Genomic DNA, 20,892 nt, shown 5'->3' with positions numbered 1-20,892 from the left:
TTCACCAAAATCAAAGCAAGCAATCACTTGGGCTTTTATTGTCTTACTATGACAGTTGTTCCTGATTTTGAGCAGCTTCTGACTCCCTTTTTCTTCTTTGGTGAGTGCTAAGGGAATTCCGCCCAAGCTCAAACTCCCTTCAAAATCACAATATGAAGTGAGGGGGCACAAATGTAAAACACTTTGCCCTTACATTTGCGTTTTACTGTGTTTCATGAAAACAGGGTCATCAGTGTCTTATTTAAAGTAGGCTTGTAAACAAACCAAACCATTTTTAAGTGATCAACCATTTTGAGGTTATGCTTTCAATATTAAACTGTCAGAAGTCTGTTCAAAAGGTATTTTTACAGCAGTCTTCCAACAGCCTCCATCGTTCTTAGTGTGCAGCTGCAAATTCCATCAGAAACAATTAATTTGTGATTTACTTTGTCGCATTAAAAAAAAAAAAAAAAATCCAAAATGTCCTAACAAATGGAACTCTCAAGGGCAATGGGCTACAATAAATGCTGGAACGCTTTTAGATTATAGGATTAAGAAGCCCACAGGATTATGGTGCAATCAGTCTGGACTGAAAATTCTAGCCAACTTGTTAATGACTAAATTGGCATTTGACTGGTCTGGCCTGAGAAACTGAGCTTGCTGTTAGTCTCTTTAACGGCTAGTTTCATAGACCCTGATTAGCTTGGACTACCTAAATTACCACAGAGTAGTCTGTGAAACTAGCCGGAAGTGTCCAGATTGGGTTGATTATTCAAAAATAAAAACCCAAGAAAAAGAAAACAGAAAACAGTCACTGTTTCTTTACAAATTCACATCCGAGTTGTCTTTATCACAAACACATAACTCTGACAGGGAAGAGCAGCAAGGTTGTAGCCAAGGTTTCCAGATAGCATTACTCAATGACAGCTGGTCTGGAACATCACTCAGGGTTTTGGTGTGATTGGCAACAGCTTGCTGAACTACAGCCATAATTAGATGGAAATTTGGCTCTGTCTCTGGTGTTAAAGGGATCTCCTCAGATGGGTCCTTGGAGAGGTCAAAAAGCAGAGGCGGATCATGGCGAGTGATATAGCCCTTCGTACAAAGGCACACATGTGTATGGCTGCAGCCGTTTGAATTTTCTGGATAGAAATTGGGAGTGAAAAAAAATATTTTCCAAATGTTGTCACCTGTAAAAGAAAAAGGAAACCAAATAGGGTTTTTAGCATATGCATTTTCACTGAACAAACCCTTCTTCTGGAAAATGTTCTTGAACAACTATTTCCCAATAATTTACTTATTTCGGTCTCAGTGACTTCACAGTACCAGAACATGCGAGTGTAAAAAAGGTAAGTGATTCTCTGAATTCAGCTTTTAGATATAGGTTTTAACATATTTTTAAAGTACTTTATATAAACAGAATACCCTATGAATGTTCATTGATGGCTGTGGTTACTTCATGAGGAAAGCTGTAAACAACCTCATAAGTATTTTGTATATGTTTAAAATATATATTTTTATATTATTATAAATGTAAAACATTTCAATCATAAGATTTGGATCAATTTTTGCTCTCTACCAGTATGAACTATTCAGTAAGTCATGCCAAATTTAGAAGTATCTATGTCTCTGGTGGTGTGTACCATCCTCACTAATAATGTGTTTAACATACAGCTATTATCAGTTATATGTTTTAATGTAATTTCTATTCTTAAGAAAAGGTATTGTCTTGAGCCATATTTCTTCTACTTGTATTATGTGACACTGAGCAGACAAGCCACCGTCCTTCCAGAACAAGTTGGGCTACATACTGATAAAATCTCAGGTTCAAATGTTTGGTGTCACACCTCATATACCCTTTCTGCGTGCTTCTACTTAAAAACAAGTATTATTACAGATTTTATTTGTTGGGGCTCAACAGCCACCCATCTCAGTTGACTATTACAGAAATACTGAAATTTAACATAATATTATTTTAATATTTTGGCATTGCAGTACAATGAATTTCAATTTTTATTTTTCATTTTTATATATACAATACTTACTTTGTCTGGGGTGCCAACGTACAGCATTTAAATATGCATTACAGTAATGGAAGAGGAATTCGTGTTCAGATTGCAGAACGCTTCCTTGCAGCAGGGGCATCAAGTTATGCCCATCTATAATTCTTGAGTATAAAAAACAACAGTAATTAGTTATATTATAAATTGGAGAGAATGGTATAGGAGGATATCCTAATATATATATCTATATATATATATATATAGATATATACTATAATAATATATATATTCTTATATTGCCGATATCTATATAATATATATATATAGTGCTGGATCCTTCATTTGAATGGTCATGAAAACGGCATTTAACAGAAATAAAAGGTATGTGCCTATATTTTAAAATAATTTATTTATAAAGGAGTTACTCTTTATTAAGTTAAAAATGATATGTGGTATATTCTATTGATCTAAATATTGCCACTGTTTCGATAATCAATATTGGACCCATGTTAAGAAAATAAAATGGCCAGTGGTTTATTTATATTCAGGAATGTTTATATTTTAATGATTTAAATGATAGTGGTATTATCATCAATTGAATAGATCACACTGTGTTTGTGTTTGTAAATAAATCTCCTACTGTACCTATCGCTGGGCACAGGTAATCCTGCTAGGTTCACAACAGTTGGGAAAACATCCATATTGCTGGTTGGTTGGTCATTGTGTGTGCCAGCAGGTAGCACCCCAGTCCATCTTACAATCCCAGGAACACGAATTCCGCCTTCCCAGTTTGTTGCTTTCCCCCCTTTATTAAATAATATGGTTAAAATGATTGACTGCGTTACCTTTACTGATCTATTTATCTATCGAATAGCAGTAAATATATGAAACTAGTTTTATGAATGTGGCTCTTGATCTAGGTCACTGTAGCATGTCTGTTGCTTGTCACAAGAAGTAGCACATATCTGCAAGCTCAATCTATCATGACCTGCTTGCAAACTGAGAAGTGGTTTTCTACGTACATTTTTAGTGCTCAATGCAGCAACTGTGTTAAAAGGCCAGCTAGTTGCACAGGCACCCGCTATTATGACCCTTAGTAAGTCTATAAGCTATGTCTGCTTTTTTGTGATTATCACTGAACAGTTGCAAATTAGGATACAATTTATATGGGCCTAGTGGAACACATGACCCCATACATTTGCACACATTGCTGACAAGTGTGATGCAGCATTTGAAGATTTGTAGCTTTAACTAGATAAAATTACCTTTATAAATGCCATTCCATCCTCCATGAATGTCACCGTTTATGGGGGATATTTCCTCAAGGTGAGCACCCTGGTCTGATGTGAAGTAGACAAGTGTCCTCTCATTTAGATTTAGATGATCCAAAGTATTCATTATTTGACCTAACAGATACAGAATTACAATTAACTTGAATTGGATGTACAACAAATGATATAAAACGTAATACATCTATATTACAATGATAACATCAAGATAACATGTAAGCAAATAATTACAAAGAGGTACAGGATTTTTGGGACATTTATTTCATTTTGAATTAAATCACAACTAATCTGTACATATAATACTGTACATTTAATGCAATATTATTTGTTGTTTTCTTTGAAGTGCATATACATTCTTCCAAACATTAGAATTACTCCCTTACTGTGTAATTTAAGGGGATATCAAATACATAGAACAGAAATTACTGTTATTCAAAAAAATCATTACTAATAGTCATGGCTAATTACAGAATCTTCTCTGATGATGACATTTACTTAGACTAAATAGTAACATCATTTAGTTTTTAATTTTTATATATATATATATATATATATATATATATATATATATATATATATATATATATATATATATATACACGACTACATCATTTTCATATGTTCCCCATATATTATAAAGTATTTATATTGAATTTACAGATCGTTAATAGTTTAAAAAAAATAAATAAATAAATCTTTTTACCCCTAAATTAAAATGTATTACATTTTAAAACAGATATCTAAGTTTATGGAAAATGACTGGAAGTATCACTATAAAATGCGTGCATACTGTACATTTAATGTATGTACTTAAAAGGTGATGTATACAGTACTTGGCTACCATCAGTCATGATATAGTATATGTGATAGTCAAACTTTGTGAATAGAAATCTGATAACAGCGAACAATATGAATGTAAATAGCCTCAAATAACAAGAGCATCACATATTTACTCCCCGGGTGCTGCTGTCAAATAAACACTTGTAGGTAACATGCTTTTCAAGGACCACAGATTCCTTAAATGCTTCACAAACATAGCCATCAATTCTCCTGCCTGCTGTTTAAATCATGCTGTAATAGCTCACGAGATACCCAACTGCTAATGCTGCTGTGCACTCAAAGCCCCACAGAGCATTTGTCATCAATACACATCACAGGCTATGAATATGTCTCTTCATGCAAACCGATGATGGGAGTGAGAACTGCAACTGAAGTGACACTTGCCTTTGCGGGGGAAATTGCACACACACACAATCTGCAGTTTGTGAAAGGTGAGAAGTGACTGGTTTCTAATTAACAAACCAACACATGTGTAATTGCTGCACAGACGGAGCAAACCTTTTTAAATATATCATTTTGACTTAAACGACCCAAATCAAACGACAGGCATGTTTTTTTTTTTTTTTTTTTTTTAAAAAAAGCTTTTAGGACCAGCACTTGAAACTTTATGCTTGCTTTTATTAATAAGGAAAACTGTTATATCATTTTATGCTATCCAGTTATTTTACCCATTTTTCGCCCGAATTTATGATGACTAATTACACTTCCTCAATGCAGCAATTCCCCACAACAGTTCTGGAGAACTGAAGGTCCTACGTACAGGACAATTCCCTATTTAGACCCAGGAGCTTGAGAGCTAGATACCAACCTCTGGAGGACAAGAGGCAGCTCTGCAGATGTTAGATTGAGATCAACCTGGGCACCCACTCAGGGACCGTTATATATTTCAATTTATTCATCAGAGTGGAAACTCAACCAATTTGGTGAACTTATTTATGTAAATACCATTCTATAGTTTGCATTCACTCAGCACATAAGCAATTTCCACAGGAACCATCTACAGTGGTTCACCAGGTGTAGAGGGTAGAGCTTGAGCAGTGAAGCTCTTTTTGAAACATACCAACACTCCAGTCCACCTCTTCGACTGCATCTCCATATAAACCATGTTTGCTTTTCCCCTTAAATCTCTGTGAAGCAAACAGTGCTGTGTGGACTTGCAAAAAGGTAAAGACAAGTAAGAAAGGCTGTTCTCTATTTCTGTAAAAAAAAAAAAAAAAAAAAAAAAAAAAAAAAAGAAAATTGATTTATTGCCAGTGTGTAGCTGATGGAGGGTAATACTTGTTTTTACAATGAAATTGTCAATGGCTATGTTTACACCGATATTTGGCACCAGAACGGAATGTTCTTTTTCTATATTGTTATGTCATCTAAGGTCCTCGTACTGTACTCTTCTAGATTTTAGAAATGCATGTTCCAAGTGGCTGAGCCAGTTCAATTTTTTCTTTCAATATACATCGTTCTATTGGTCAAAAGGACAAATGGAAGAATCATCTTACTGGGACAAAAATACACTTTCTTATCTCCTGTAATCCTGTTACAAATCTTCAGAAATACATATCGTGCAACTTCTGAACAAAAAATACAAAGCCCAAAGAAACTCGGGCTATGTCCTCCAGAGGTCGGTAGCTCACTGACATCCACTCTCATGTTCCTGGGTGGAAAAAGGAAGCTGACTTCCTACCCACTGGATAGCCACTGAACCTTCAGGTCCCCTGAGCTATGTGGGGAATTGCTACGATGTGGAGAAAAGTGATTGGGCATCCAAATTGGGAGAAAACCAGGGGGTAAAATAATAATTGAACACACTAAATTAATACCTTTTTTTTTGTTTGGTTTTTTTAAGCGCCAACCAGGGAAAGGATACAGAGCTACATCAGTGCTTTCTCAAGGCTGTCAAAAGTCCATTCTCAGAAACTTACCTGAATAATCTCCACACAGTACACACCTTCATACTGTCACTGATAAAACCAGACATCTCAGCAGCAAGCCAAACTCTATGTAGCCTTACCTTACCGTATGATCATAAAATGTAATCATGCTGTTGGAAAGTATTTTAACACAAAACTGCTCCTCATAATAATTAGTCATTATTGCATTTTTTGATAACTGCTTTGGAGATAAAAATCATATATATTTTACTTTTCATATTTAGTTTTTATTTGAAATTCATATTACAGTGAAGATATTGATAATTATGGTCACACTGCTGAATGAAGAGGGGTATAAACATATATTAATAGCATGTACTTCAACAAATAAACGTCAATGGAATTAATAGTAGCTGTAGCATATTGCCACAACTTTTGTACAGCATATGTGCTGTGAGGGAATCTTAATGGAAACATTTAACAAATAATTACAATTACAACCATCATCTGAGCAAAAAAGCAAAGATGACAAGTATAATGCTCCAGTTACATCAGTTAATAAATAAAATAAATAAATATTAGCATAGCCCCTCCTTAATTACAATACAATGACAGCTCACTGGTGCGACATATAGAAATTAGTTGTAAAAAAAAAAAAAAAAAAAAAAAGGGCCGGGGCAAGGGTATTTTTTTAAGGAATAATAGCACTACTATCATAGTGAGCTACCACTGTTATGTTTGTATTCTTGTATTCATAAATTGATTCATACAAATAGTTTTTTTTTTAATGGCCACTCTTTGTGATTGTGATTCCTTAGAAATGTATTTTATCCAAAACTATAAAACACTCAATGGTTAGATGTGTAGGAATACTTAAATTAGAAAAACTTATTAGCAGTTGTTGTGGCGGCAGCAGATTTACATGGACAAAGCCATTAATCACTAAAGACCTGACCAGCATAGCAGATGCTCATACCCCATGCTTGCTTTGCTACAGTGTGCACAGATACTGACCAGCTGTCCCAGAGGAATACGATATTAAATTAAAACCACTGGGGGAAATACAAATACTTCATTTTGTGTGGTACAGTACATGCCACACTTTTCTGTTTATTAATTAGAAAATCCATACCACTACATAAGTAGTGGAATGCACAATGTTGTAGGGATATATTACATCGACCTCGAGAGGCATTTAACTTTAGGTTAATAGTTGGCACCCCATACATTATGATATGCTGAATTTCTCTTACAGTATATATCCTATGTTACAATGGAAATGGAATATTGAAAAAATATATCCTTGTACTCTGTATCCTCATGACAAAGGATCTTATACACTCCACTAGTATACTAGATCCTAAGTCATGATGCTCCTCTATCAGCAGATCATTTGAGATCGCAGTCTCTACAAATGTGTATTTGCGTTTATTGAAGAAATCAAAGAACTCGAAGAAACACTTGTTTGTATTGCTCATATCTTGTTGTTTTAAATGAAACACGTCACAGTACTCAATGTATATATTTGTATTTTATATGGGTGAATGAATTTATAACATGCTATAGTTCTGCACTTCAAAAGAGCAGTAGATCTACTCTCTGCAAAGGTTCTTCACACATCATAAAACCGCAGACTCGGTTATTGTTTTGAAGTACCATATCTGCATTAATTAGGTGCATTGATATGGGCTGGGTTCAGTTTGCATGAGCTAAATCACCATATATTAAACCACAGTAGGTTTTAGGAGAAAAAAAAACAGTGACAGCTTAAAACAGAATTCATTAGAATGTCATTACATTTTACCTTTAATGTATTATCATTTCTTAAAAGGTCCCACAAAGTGATACGAAACAGAGGAGTTTAAACTAAGCTACTAGTATATGAGAACAGATCTGCTTGTAGTGAATGTATTTAGTGTATGTAATAATATTGAGCTGCATATTAGGGAGAGGCGCCATACAAAACAAAATATATGCATGGATCCTTAAAATAAATAAAAGATCACTGTTTACTATTTATTAAACGTGTCTTCTGGGGGGAAAATAAAAAAAAAGTAATAAATTCTTACACATATGCAATTGTTAGCCTTGTTAAGAAAACTAGGTACCTAAGAAGCATCTCTATGTGCTTGTGGCAGAGTGAAAGCCCTGCCGGTACAAAGGTGTAATGTGTTTGGGGGTCGGGGGATATTGGGTTGGCAGGGAGGGGGTTAAATTCCTCCCTGACAGAAAACATGTGGGATTGTCACAGATGTATAAAAAGCGTCACCACGGGTGATAATGTTAGAGTTAATGTAGAGAATTATTATTGTTGTTGTTCGTGGTTGTAGCTGGTGTTTAGGCGTATTTACATGAACGTGCCGGCTCGGCCTGAAACCACAGAGCGTATTTAAAAGTGTTCGTCTTGTTTTATTCAACTTTTTTTTTTTTTGGCCACCGTGCCTCTATTTGTTTGTTCCGGTGTTGTGTTTGTTGTTTTTGTTTGCAATTATTTATTATTAAACCTGCAGCTTCTATGTTTGAGTCTCCCTTCCTGCCAGTAACATCTTGGTCCGTGATGCCACTGTCACACTTGGTGTCAGAGTGGGATAGCGCCCCTGGAGACTCAAAACAGAACTGAAGGTTTAAAAGAAAGAAAGAAATAGAGAATGGACAGTGGTGCCTTGCCTGTGGAGAGCCCGGGCAGTACACCAGGTACTGCCCCTTTCAGGGTCAAAAGGCGTTGCAACCTGCTCAAAAGAGGAAGAAAGGGGAGGAGTTGCATCACCGGAGGTGAGCAAATGAGTCGGTGCCATCTTCAGAGCCACTGTCCCCACAGCCAGAGTGTTCAGCGCCTCCAGCCCGAAAGCTGGAGGCGGGGCATGTCTGCCTTCTATGAGAGGGGTAAGGGTAGGTTGCCACAGCTGGAGTGCCCTGCACTGCTGGCAGCATTTCTGCTGCCAGCGCTGCCATTGCAGGAGGACCTTCCACTGCTGCCAGCATTTCCGCAGATAGGGTTGCCAGGACTGAAGTGTTCTCCGCCACTGCTAGCTTTGACACTACCGGAGTATCCAGCATCGCCACGTCAAGAGCAAGGGTTGCTGTGGCCAGTGCATCCCTTTGCTGGGCCCGGGTCCCAGGACAATGCTCCACCAGGCACATAAGGGGAGGCAGGGTAAAAACTATTGTTGGAAAGCTATTTTTGTGTTTTACGGTAGCATTAGCAATACAAAAGTTATTGGTACTTGTATGTCATTGGTCTGATCTGGGAGCCATTTCGGGTCACATATTTGGTGATCTCTCAGATAAAAACCATTTGGCCTAGAGACGTGAAACTTGGAGAAATCTTACATCTCTATGGCACCAAGATCCCTGCCAAACAGCATCAAAATCCATGAACCTTTGGTTTTAAGGGTGACTGACCTGACAAGGACTAACCCAAAAGTAATTTTTATTTTTACATTGAATATTCAGGACAAGGTGCAAGTGCAGTTAAAAGTGCAAAGTGCAAATGTGCAGATGTTTCAGTCACAATCCTCAGTGCTATGCGACCATATCTCACAATTAAACAGTCAGGGCAATTAATGCACGTGTAGCATCCCAGCTAAAAATAATTATTGATTAGGTTCACACAATTTAATGCACCTGAAATCAGACCAAATAGTTAATACATGGTTTAACCAGTATTTAAAGCACTTAAGACACTTAAAGTGCTGGAATAGGCAGAACTGAGGCGAACAAAAGTAAATGACAGGCAAGAATACCTACAGACATGTAGTAATATCTATCAATTGAAAATACAGAGAAGGGGACATTGTGTCCTGCGAGCCAGCCTGCCCCTCTGAATACATCCAAGTGTGCTCACAGAAAACAAGACAAGCCTTGTTCTTCATTTATACCAGCAGGCTGCCTAGTTTTAAGATTTAAAAAAAAAAAAATCAATTTAGATTCACATGGTAAAAGACTTTGCCCAAGATTACCATTCCTACAGATCTGTGATATTCATTCAATGGCACAGAATCTTTTTGAAAATATAAACCAGTGTAAACATTTTAAAATATAAATAGCTACCAATCTACCTCACTAGTCAATCTACACCATCTGTCCTTGGCTTATTAGCAACGTAATTTATTCCACCTGTGCAACTGTTGTAGCAATCAGGCTTATGACTCATCAGCTCATATAGCTCATATAGCTCATCAACATGTTAAGTTTTGAATATACCAAAATCTAAATGCTCAGTTATTGGTACCTAAGTCCTTGCGTTTATTAGAAGGTGCTATGTTAGTTTTTTTCTACATATAAAATGGGGCCCTATATTTAGATCTATTACTGTATCTATATGTGCAACCAGGTATAGTGAAGTCACAAACTAGAAAACCATTACGTTGATAGGCAGCAAAAACTTGTAATTGAGCCTCTTAACACTTGCTTCTGACATTCTGCATTGTAGAAAAGAAAACACTATGTCTCAGGTAACCATAGAAACAGGTGACAATCTTGAGGCATGATTACTCTCCAAGCTAAACACATCATTCTGTTTTGATACTCCCCCGAAGTGTACTATAACTTTGAAGATATCATGAAAATGCTTACCTTTGTAAGAACTTTATAGCTTCATGCGTCATCCTCAGAGTTAGATTCTCAGATGAGAATGGCTGCTCGACTATCTGATGGTTTTTCATGAGGACACAGTTCAGATATGGAAACGTCCAAACAAAGATTGCAAAGAGAACCAGACAAAACGCAATAGGCAGAGCAGCCCACAACACAACCTTCCTGGGTACAATGATAATCCCACAAGAATGAAAGACCAGCACTGCGATTAAAGCAACCGCAATACTTGGAAAGGGTATGTGACCATACACTTTTGAGAATACAGTGCCATGGTCAGGCTGGCAGTCTCTCAAATTGGTCATTGTAATTCCGTAAAAATAGGTAAAACCATGATTGAGTGGATGGTGACAATAGTCATGGTTGCTTTCACAGTTCAAACCCAAGTGCCATTTTCCTATGGGGGAAAAAAAAATAGAAATAACCTTCAGTTAAGCAAGTGATATATATTCTTTTGGACAAGGTCAGAATATTGGGAATTTACTCCAAGATTAAAACTATCACAGGGTTAGTATTACTAGCACTGAGGTTTGTAGCCTTACAACAATATCCAAATATCATGACACAAGTCACTTTGAAAATGTTGTAGGTAAACAAGCTCACAAACTCAAGCTGTATTTATTCTTGACCATTTAGCTTTCTAAGTGAAATCATAAACAACACAAAGGTTTACCAGTATTATCACAAATGTAAGGATACATGTAATGTAACTGTATTCTTATATTCCTGATTGTAATGTACTGTATAATGAAATAGTGTATTTTCAAGCATTACCTATGAGTGCTGTGGAATAACCGTTTTGTTTTGCAAGTTTAGCAAATGTTATCTCCTCAGTTGGAAGTCCTCCTGAAGCAGCAGCAACTATATAAACTCCTGATCTGCTGTAACTTGCCATTCCTAGAACATTGTGTTTATGAAAAAATACTCATTACTGTAGTGATACAGAAAACAAAGAAATACTCTATACTGCCTAACAAAAATTAAAAATATAACATTTATCCCTACAGAATCTTGTGGGGATTGTTAAAAAAATAACTTATAAATGTCTGAAATATTTCAAACTTTTAAAAATGGTTTTATTATGTTGAAAAGTCATTTGTTCTCCACTAGTGTCCAGTCCCATTTTCTAAACTGTATCTCTGAAAAAAAGTCTCCCTCGCTAGTACAAATAACGCTTGACACTTAACCAGCCCTAAAGTTATCGCTTGCTTGTGACAAGTGGAACTCTTTCACTAGTTTTCAAGTATGTATGTACTGTCCACATTTGACATACAGGACCTTAAATATACAGATCAAAGCTCTTAATGCAGTGTATTTAAGCTATAACTACAGAGAATGTTGAGTATAATTGGAGACAATGACCTCCGCTGTAGTTATCGCTTAACTATACCTTTTGAAAATTAGAAAAAAATGTATATATCTAAAGAAAGTTAATATTAGGCAGCAGGAGTTCACATGTTTTAAGATGTTTTGCATGAGAGGGTCCTATATACAACATCAGGTTTCACCAGTGACATAGATCTGATTCCATCCCTACAATACCTGATCGGATGGGGTATCTGCCTGTCATGAAGGCAGCTCTGCTGGGGGTGCACAACGGAGCTGCAGCGATGTGCTGGGTCAGCTTCACTCCCTCCTGGGCTAGAGTGTCGATATTGGGGGTTCTGCAACAAGAAAAGTATTGCATTAATCTAGTCTTAGCAACATGAATACTACAGAAACGAACACGGAAATAGTTTCTTACAATTTTTAAATCTTTTTTTTTTTTTTTTAAATAGTATTATTCATAACTGATTAAAGTGTGGGTTTACAGACGAAAAATGAGAGAGAGAGAGAGAGAGAGAGAGAGAGAGAGAGAGAGAGAGAGAGAGAGAGAGAGAGAGATATCCCATTCCATACATTGGTCTTTTATTTATAATGCCATTTTTTTCTGTCAAAGCTGCAGCAGAGACAGCCTGGCACTGTGACTCTATTGGCCAGATGCCTAATTTTTGGAGGCAGGGTGTCCCACTGGATCTGGGATGTTATGCTCTTCCTTAAACTGGAAAAATAAAATAGCAAATAGCTTCAAATGTCATTTCTTATTTAGCACACCTTTCCCTTGTCTTTTTACGATATTTCCATCATTGCCAGTGCTTCTGGGTTCTTATTCTCCAATACTTATTATTATTGTTTTCAATATATGTCTTTACCTAGTTTGAACTTGCTTTGAGCTTGTCTGTGGAGAATTCTAAGTGCCTAACACTAAACAGACTTCCTGTGACAATGTTACCTTGTGATAATGTGGAAATGTCACCTTTAAACTCTGCAGGCCCAGTCTACTCTACATACTATACCTAGAGAGGCTGAGTAGGTGGGACCAGCCAAGTTAAGACAATTGTGTCACATGATTTGAATAACACTTTTGCATATAGTATTGTAGTATTATCATAAAAGACAGATGCCACATATTTGTAACTTAAAAGACTGGAAAAAAGTAAGATAATAATTACTTAAATAACATCAATGAAAGTAATGAAAAATAAAACCTCAAATATTTGCCATTCAGTTTTGAAATTTCAAAGTTCAAACCTTAAGGTAGTGTTTCCATAACAACCCAAGTCTCCAATGCCTAGATCATCAACCATTATTAGTACAAAATTGGGTTGCCCTTCTTTTCCTGTACAGCATGTTTCCAAAACAAACTGTAAGCAGATAACAAACAGCAACTTCATGTTTCTGGGGGAAAAAAAAAAAAAAAAAAAAACCTGTGATTTTAAAAGTTAAGTGCTAAATGCTAATAGAATGCTAAACTAATAGAATCTAATGAGATTGAAAACTTGTGGAGTTGGATAATATTAATGCAGCAGCTATTGCCAGAAAAGTAATCACCACGCAAGATAAAACTGCCTAAAAGAACATAGCTCAAAGACAGTCATATATAATTTTGTTAAGAAATGTTAATAGAAAAAAAAATAATAATCTGCTCTAGGTTCCAGTATGCAAAAAGTACACTTGCCATATTTTTGACTGATTCTACAGTTCTTTACTCAATACATACAATGGTCATTAAATAGCATACTTCCACGCCCTCTCTGTGCCAGTGTGCCTTTTTTTGGGCACCCCAAAGGTAAGCATCCTAATAAGAAGGGGTGAGATTCTAATGTTTTTGCCCAAAGGTGATACAGAATAAACAACACGTCATACAAAGATGCAAAGTTAACAGTCTTTATTATTTACTTATAATATAACAAAATATTATATTAAGCCACAATCATACATAAAGGAAATATATTACGCTTTCCTATATGGGACAGTCAGACGGCCCGGAGGTGATCTGCTTTGCCTCTGTGGTGGAAACTGAACTGCCTCCTGCGAACTATTCACAGTGCTTTTCATATTATCGGTCCCTACATTCAAATTCTGTAGGCACACAGAACCACACCCAAACTGGTTTATGTTAAACAGAGGTTTTACAAATTAGTAAGTATACCAATGTGGATTCAGGGGACACACCAGGACTAAAAGAAGAGGGGGGTGGGGGGATGGGGGAGGGCTGGTATAACAGGGTTTGGTTGATGGCTCCACATTGTTTATTATTAAGTTCTGGTACTAGTTTGAGGTTTTGTATTATGCTGTGGTTTCAATAAAAATGCCTTCTCAAAATATACAAATAAATAATACATTTCAAATAGCGTACTTACAGAACTCGTCAGGAGGCGGTAGAATTTAGGAGCAGTCTAGGTAACATTGTAACACATTACGATACCGTACCTGTGACAGCTGTCAACTGAATAAAATGTCCCGTTCTGAACCGAAGCTGCCTTCTACTTCCGTTTCCTCCGTTGCTTCTGGTGCGATTGGGGTGAAATACTTGTGTAGGTCCTACAAAAAAATAGCAAATGACTATATATAAATATATAAAATTAGACACCGTAATGTTTGTGTGGTTACAGCTGTTCATGTATGCTTACATAAACTCAAGCAGAACAAAACACTTCCTAGTGTAACAGGTCAAAATTAGCATCACGTGTTCTGCAGTTGCCCGTCATTATTTATTGTCAACGGGGTGAGGAAGGGGGAGGGGGAGGGGGAGGGGAATAGCGAACCTCTCATTATCAACATTAGATACAGTAGCTATATTTATCTTTTCTGAAAACACACACGTTTAGTTACCAGACGTCGCGAGAAAACAAGGATTGGACCAATTTTCAGCCTTCGGTTTTTTTTTTTTTTTTTTTTTCCCAGTCAGAAACACTGTTTAATCTTCCAGGTTTGCTTTTTAAAGCACCGTAAAGCAATATCCCCTACAAAGTGTCCTGAGGGCATCAGGTGATTTGAGGGCATTCGCCATTTACTCCCACCTTTCACTTCCAAAGCTCGCCAACTCTACAAAATCAAGCCACGCTGATGAGGTATGACAGGCCAGTTTTTGGGATGGAACAAGTTAATTGTATCAATCTGTGTGACATACTTAATACAGACTGATACTTTGTTGTAGTTGATACTTATACAATCCATAGGCATTCCTGATATTGATAGAATGCCATAGGTTAAATGTATCAACCTGTGCCATCTAATAACTGTCTAGATCAGGGGTCTCCGATCCTGGTCCTGGAGGACTGGTGTCCCTCCTGGCAAATTAAGTAATTTAGGATACAGTTGAAATAAAAACCAGGAGGGACATCGGCCCTCCATGACCAGGATTGGAGACCCCTGCTAGCAGGTTCATTGCTCCATATCACCAGATTTATACTGCACTCTTTTTAATTCAAACACATAATGAATCCCCTTGTTGTTTCTTGCTAATTTTACATTTGTTATGTGCTTCTCCAAGCAGAATGTATATATTTTATGAAACAAGCGGAGTGTAGTGTAGTAACTACATCTTCTTTACAGTGAGTGTAAAGCGATCAGGTTTGTTCAAGGAATGTATAGCTAGAAACATGTTTCAGCGTGTTTCATCATTGTCAGATACCCTTGATGTAATTAAGAAACTGAGTTGCTTTAACGATGTTAATTATAGCTTTAAAGGCAGGTAGAGCGTAGCAAGCCTCATTATAAACAACCTGTCTTGTATTTTGTGTTTACCCACAGCCGAGTCTGAGATAAGAATGTGCTAAATAAAAATAAAATAAATACAAAAACAGCACAAAACTTAATGTGCCCTCTACCAGCATCCCAGAGTGGGCACTGATAAGCAATGGAATGTCCATTTTTCAAACAAATGGAGTTTTTTTTTTTACCACATTTCAAGACTCTGGGTGGTTTTGAACCCCCTTTACCATACCAGACAAATTACCCTTTCTCACCCTTTTGAAGCTGGTAGACCCAGAGTCTTCAAACACTTTGAACTCCCAAAAATACTGTACCTCTAGTTTTAAAAAGATAGGATCAAAGCTCTTTACATGCCAGCAGCTATTCTGTGCCAGTACACTGACACAGCAGTTAAAATGGGGGAAGTGAGGAATTGCTTAGTCAATTGAACTACAGGAGGAAATTTAGGTAGGCCAGATTGTAAGTGCCTGAATTGGAATTTAGCCATTATATTTGCATACTGGTAGACCAACTGTTTGAATATTATCTGTAGCCTACAGTTTAAACTATCAGGAATAGATAAGGAATATTTTACCAATACAATATAATTTATGTTAAGTTGTTGAAGGGCATAAAACCCATAAGTGAAAGAGCTGATATAGGCCTTTATTGTATTTTTTTTATTTTGTGTGTGATAGGTGAAAAAAATATAATGAACTCCGCCATTATATTCATTTTGAGGTCTGATAAACCTCTAGGCATGACTATATTGTAGCAATCCTGGGAGGGAGGGGAGAGAATCAGCATAGTGTAGAGGGTGTATGTGCTTGCATGCAGTGGTTGCATGGTGGTGAGTGTGTGCAGGGGTTGCATGGTGGGTGTATGCGTGCAGGAGTTGCATGGTGGTGTGTGCATGTAGGGGTTGCATGGTGGTGTGTGCGTGTAGGGGTTGCATGGTGGTGTGTGTGTGCGTTCAGGGGTTGCATGGTGGTGTGTGCGTGCAAGGGTTGCATGGTGGTGTGTGCGTGCAAGGGTTGCATGGTGGTGTGTGTGTTGGGGTTGCATGGTGATGTGTGCGTGTTGGGGTTGCATGGTGGTGTGTGTGGTGTTGAATTGAGGTGCAGGTTTGGCACAAAAGACGGGGTGGGGGGGGAGAGACCAGGAGTATTGGGGAAAACGAGAGTGTGAGAGAAGGTTTTGTTCAAGGGAGATAGAGAGATAGTGAGAAAGGGTAGGATAAAAGAAAAACTACTACAATCATTTATTTTCACTTTCACTTTTGACTCCCAGTCCCCCTTCCCTCACTTTATGATTGATTTTGTGATTATTTAATTATTGTAAAAATAAACAGCCTTCATCTACTTATGGTTGCAGTCTCATTTCTATCCCAAAAAGAACCCAAAATGCTACAATATATGTGATGGGCATTGCATAAGAAAATGAGATGTCCCTTTTTTGGAATACCATGTTCTTTCCGTTTCAATAGCCCAAACGCCTGTTCTACCGGATTTGGCCCAGTCAAATATCTGCTTTCAAGAACCTTCAATTAAAATATAATGTGGTGTTTTGCTGTACTAATATAACAGGGGTGACTATTACTTTACTGTATATAAATTATTGTGTTATGCATGAATCTGCAATACCTTGTCCACTATTACAGTTTTATTACAGGATTCATTCATTTATCTCTAATGTAATCATACATACTGTTCTTTCTCAGGCTATTTCCCAAATTCTGGGCCAGTTTGCTTTTCAGATAACGTCCCAAATTCTGGGCCGCTCTGGTGTTCCTAAATCAGACCAGTTTTGTGATGTTCTGCTTTTGCAGATGACAGCACAGTTTTTAGGTCATGCTCAGTTTACCATAAAAATGTACACCAGAACTGGATCATGAATTCATTCAAGAGTAACCCTTAGTACACGAGTCAAAGTTAACGGATTTTTTGACTCTACACACAGTTTTTTTTTAAGAAGACACAGAAATCAAATGTATTTATTTATTTCTTTTTAAAGCTTATTTCTTTATTACAATGAAGAAACACAATTGCACTGAAATAAATACATAAAAAATGCAGGTGTTTTCTTTCAGTAAAGGATAATATTAAAAGGAACATGGAATTCCCAAAAAAGACATCTCATTTGCTTATGTAATGTCCCTCAATAGATAGTCATGGTTAGGGGGTTATCAGACCGCAACATGAATAGAATTCAGCATATTTTATTCACCTATCACAAGCAAAAAATAAATAAATAAATAAATAAAGGCCTATATCAGCTCTTTCACTAATGGGTTTTAACAATCCAGCAGCTTTGATGACTTGGATGAAGTTGTTGTACCGTCCAAACTGTTTAAAGAAAGGAAAGAAAAATATAATAACAGAAAAAAGGATGAAATCTTAAAAAAAACAAAAGAAAAATATGGATGAAGAAATGTCACTGCTGAGAAAATTAACTAAAACTGTAACAACTGAAAACAGAGCCCTGAGAGACTTCAATATTAAGTTGAGGAGCAACTTGATCAGCAAACTATCAAGAGGTAAGAATTATTTTAATGTTTATAATTTTAATGTACTCTTTTATGCTGCTACAGTTGTTGGAACTGTTTTTTTGTGACGTTGAGACCCCAGAGACTGTAGTAGGCGAATGCTTTTGTTACAATTCTAAACCATCGTTTGTGCTTGATATGTAATGTGGCGTGTATAGCCTACTATATCGTATTTGTTTCAATTATCTCAGAAGTGGGTCATTTTGCTCTTGTTATTGGTGCCGATTTGAGTTTGGTGATGATTAAAAAAAACTGGTGTTTTATGACTCGTCATTTGAAAAAAAAAACTAACAAAGAAAAACAAACCTGGTAGCATATGCCTGGGTCTACTGGTCAGAAGAGATCCATATATGCTTGTTTCACTTTTTCTATTGCACATAAAATAACGTATTCAAAGTAATCCGATGTGTTTTAAGTTCAGATGTTCATCAGTCAAGATGATGAAGTAAAGTGTAGTTGTTCAGCATACTGTCTCCAGTTCCGCACTAAAACATAGACTTCTTAAAATGTACTCGTACTTGAGCACATCAATAAAAAATGTACTCATACCTGTACTTGTACTCAGCCTTCAACAAACTACTTGTACATGTGCTGGAGTACATTTACAGGTCTATTTTCTAGTCACGTGTTTTGTTCATTGCTTGTCTTGTTTTTCCAGAGTCAGTGCCCACAACATCTGAAAATCATATTGCTGTCCTTGAGTGTCCAGCTCCAACAAAATCACAATATATGTTTTTTTATTGCATTGATGGAAAAGTATACTAAGCGTTACACAATATTTGATTACACAGAAGAAATTACTGTGTAAGCTTGTTTCTCATAAACATACTGCCGTAATATAATTCAAAATGAAACCCTAATATATAAAAACAAAACCATACAAACCTTGTTACCACTCTTTGCTGTAGAGTCTCAGGAAATGGCAGGCATTTCTGTTTTTGCTTCTATGGCTGTAGAAGAAAACAAGATTGATAAACAGTATGGCACAGCCCAAGCACCAACAGCAGCACTTTATTAATACCACATTGTTAATGCAGTACAGTGGCAACATAAAGATTTGGGATAGACTATCTCCTACAGAACCTCACATTTATGGAGTTGCCAAAAAATGTTTTACTGGCTGAATGCTAATAAGCTGGGCAGGCTGATATTTTGGAACCAATGCTATCATATCTGGCTGCCCCCATTTTTCTCCATCATATCGTTCTTCGCAATTTAAATTCTCTCTGCCTCCAGTGTGGGCATTCCAGCTGGATGGGAAGCATGCCAGTGTAATAGTCTTTTTTAAAGTGGTGACAGGGCTTGAGATTAACAATTACAGTTCCCCTTGCCTTGTTCCCCACAGAAGTAATTGGGTGCACCTGAATATAATGAAGACAACTGCATAGATTTCCTTGTAAATCTTGTTTCAGACTAAATGATTTTACTTTGTCCTTCCACTAATAGTTACCACTGTTAATGATGCAATGCTTTTATTAAATTGTGCTAATAATGTGGTTTCATATTGATTGATCATAATAATAAAATTTGACTTTATCTCCATATATATTATATATATATATATATATATATATATATATATATATATATATATATATATATATATATATATAGATATATAGATAGATAGATAGATATATATAGATAGATAGATAGATATATATATATATATATATATATATATATATATATATATATATATATATATATATATTATTATTTATATACACACACACACACACACACACACACACCACACACACATACTATATATATATATATATATATATATATATACACACACACACACACACACACACTCAATCAGGATTCTGTCAGTCACCGATAAAAATAACCATTATGCGATTTGAACATTTAGACATGATCAAAGAATGGAATTAAAGGTTTTTTTGGGTCTTTGAGCAAATTGTTTTGCTCAAATTGCAAAATGTAAAATGTCAGACAGGCAAAGGAAAAAAACACCAAAGAAAAGACAGCTCCTTCGGTCTTTGAGTGAAGCGATATAATCAAATTGTGAAATGTGCTTTGAGCAAATGCACAGCTCCCGAACAGATTTTGAAGATGCTGCTCAGTCCGTGGATTGACATTTGATTTTGCAGTTTAAATACTGTGTATACAGTAGTCTTATAATATGAATAAAACAATCCATTTTTAATTTTTACGTTTTTTCCTTTAAAACTGTGTTTTCTAAATAACATGGCGTGAACATTACGAACGTTATCTCAAACTTGCTTGAAGTTTAATGTTTGAGTCATTATCGTCCTAAACTGGTTACCACAACTCCCTTGCAAATAAGGCCACATAAGGCTCAATGGGTTAATTTCCTGTATAAATAATAAATACATAAATAATGAATCAATGACGTGATCTCAAGAAGATAATTTACTGATTTTATGTTCACTCAGTATAAAAATATTTTATTAAAAAGTTTGTATTTCACTTGATACCCATTTTTAACACCCAATGAATTGCTATTCGCAGATTCAAATCACGAAATAACTATCAACTATCAATCCATATATAGCGAACATTGATGTATATATTTCAAATAACAATCCATATATATATATCACACATTGATGTATATATAAAAGTTGATATATAAAAGCCTGTTTAGCACCCCATAATATAAATATATTAAGCAAGTGGTGCTTTAACAGCAAAATTAAATGGCAGAATGTATTTTGAAGGTCTACTGACAAACCTCTAGGGAATGCCAATAAACAATATTACCACCT

General features: G+C 36.1%; 1 protein-coding gene across 6 annotated transcripts; it reads right to left on the bottom strand.

Moving 5' to 3' along the window:
• Nucleotides 1-425: 425 nt before the first annotated feature.
• LOC121327952 (steryl-sulfatase-like) lies at nt 426-14,596 on the bottom strand. 6 transcript variants are annotated; one of them, XM_041272325.1, is made up of 11 exons: nt 14,526-14,596; nt 14,326-14,436; nt 13,144-13,290; nt 12,115-12,236; nt 11,347-11,469; nt 10,555-10,969; nt 5,172-5,308; nt 3,248-3,388; nt 2,628-2,787; nt 2,025-2,146; nt 426-1,169 (listed from the first exon to the last, which is right to left on the bottom strand). In XM_041272325.1, the coding sequence occupies exons 3-11, from the start codon at nt 13,284-13,286 to the stop codon at nt 802-804; spliced, it is 1,731 nt and encodes a 576-aa protein (XP_041128259.1). In that variant the 5' UTR covers nt 13,287-13,290; nt 14,326-14,436; nt 14,526-14,596; the 3' UTR covers nt 426-801. The 6 variants fall into 6 exon arrangements, with proteins under 6 accessions (XP_041128259.1, XP_041128257.1, XP_041128258.1 ...); XM_041272323.1 differs by lacking the exon at nt 14,526-14,596 and having other exon boundaries at nt 14,326-14,519; XM_041272324.1 differs by lacking the exon at nt 14,526-14,596 and having other exon boundaries at nt 14,256-14,344.
• Nucleotides 14,597-20,892: the final 6,296 nt, after the last annotated feature.

Source organism: Polyodon spathula, chromosome 15, assembly GCF_017654505.1.
Source record: "Polyodon spathula isolate WHYD16114869_AA chromosome 15, ASM1765450v1, whole genome shotgun sequence".
In the NCBI taxonomy this organism is placed as follows: domain Eukaryota; kingdom Metazoa; phylum Chordata; class Actinopteri; order Acipenseriformes; family Polyodontidae; genus Polyodon; species Polyodon spathula.
This window is presented reverse-complemented; position numbering and strand designations above follow the sequence as displayed.

Coding starts and splice junctions, on each gene's coding strand:
- LOC121327952 (XM_041272325.1), bottom strand. CDS start 13,286: ATGAAGTTGCTGTTTGTTATCTGCTTACAGTTTGTTTTGGAAACATGC. Junction 10,970..11,346: donor TTATTCCACAGCACTCATAG/GTAATGCTTGAA, acceptor TTTCCCCCATAG/GAAAATGGCACTTGGGTTTG. Junction 3,389..5,171: donor AGAGGTGGACTGGAGTGTTG/GTATGTTTCAAA, acceptor TGTATCTGTTAG/GTCAAATAATGAATACTTTG.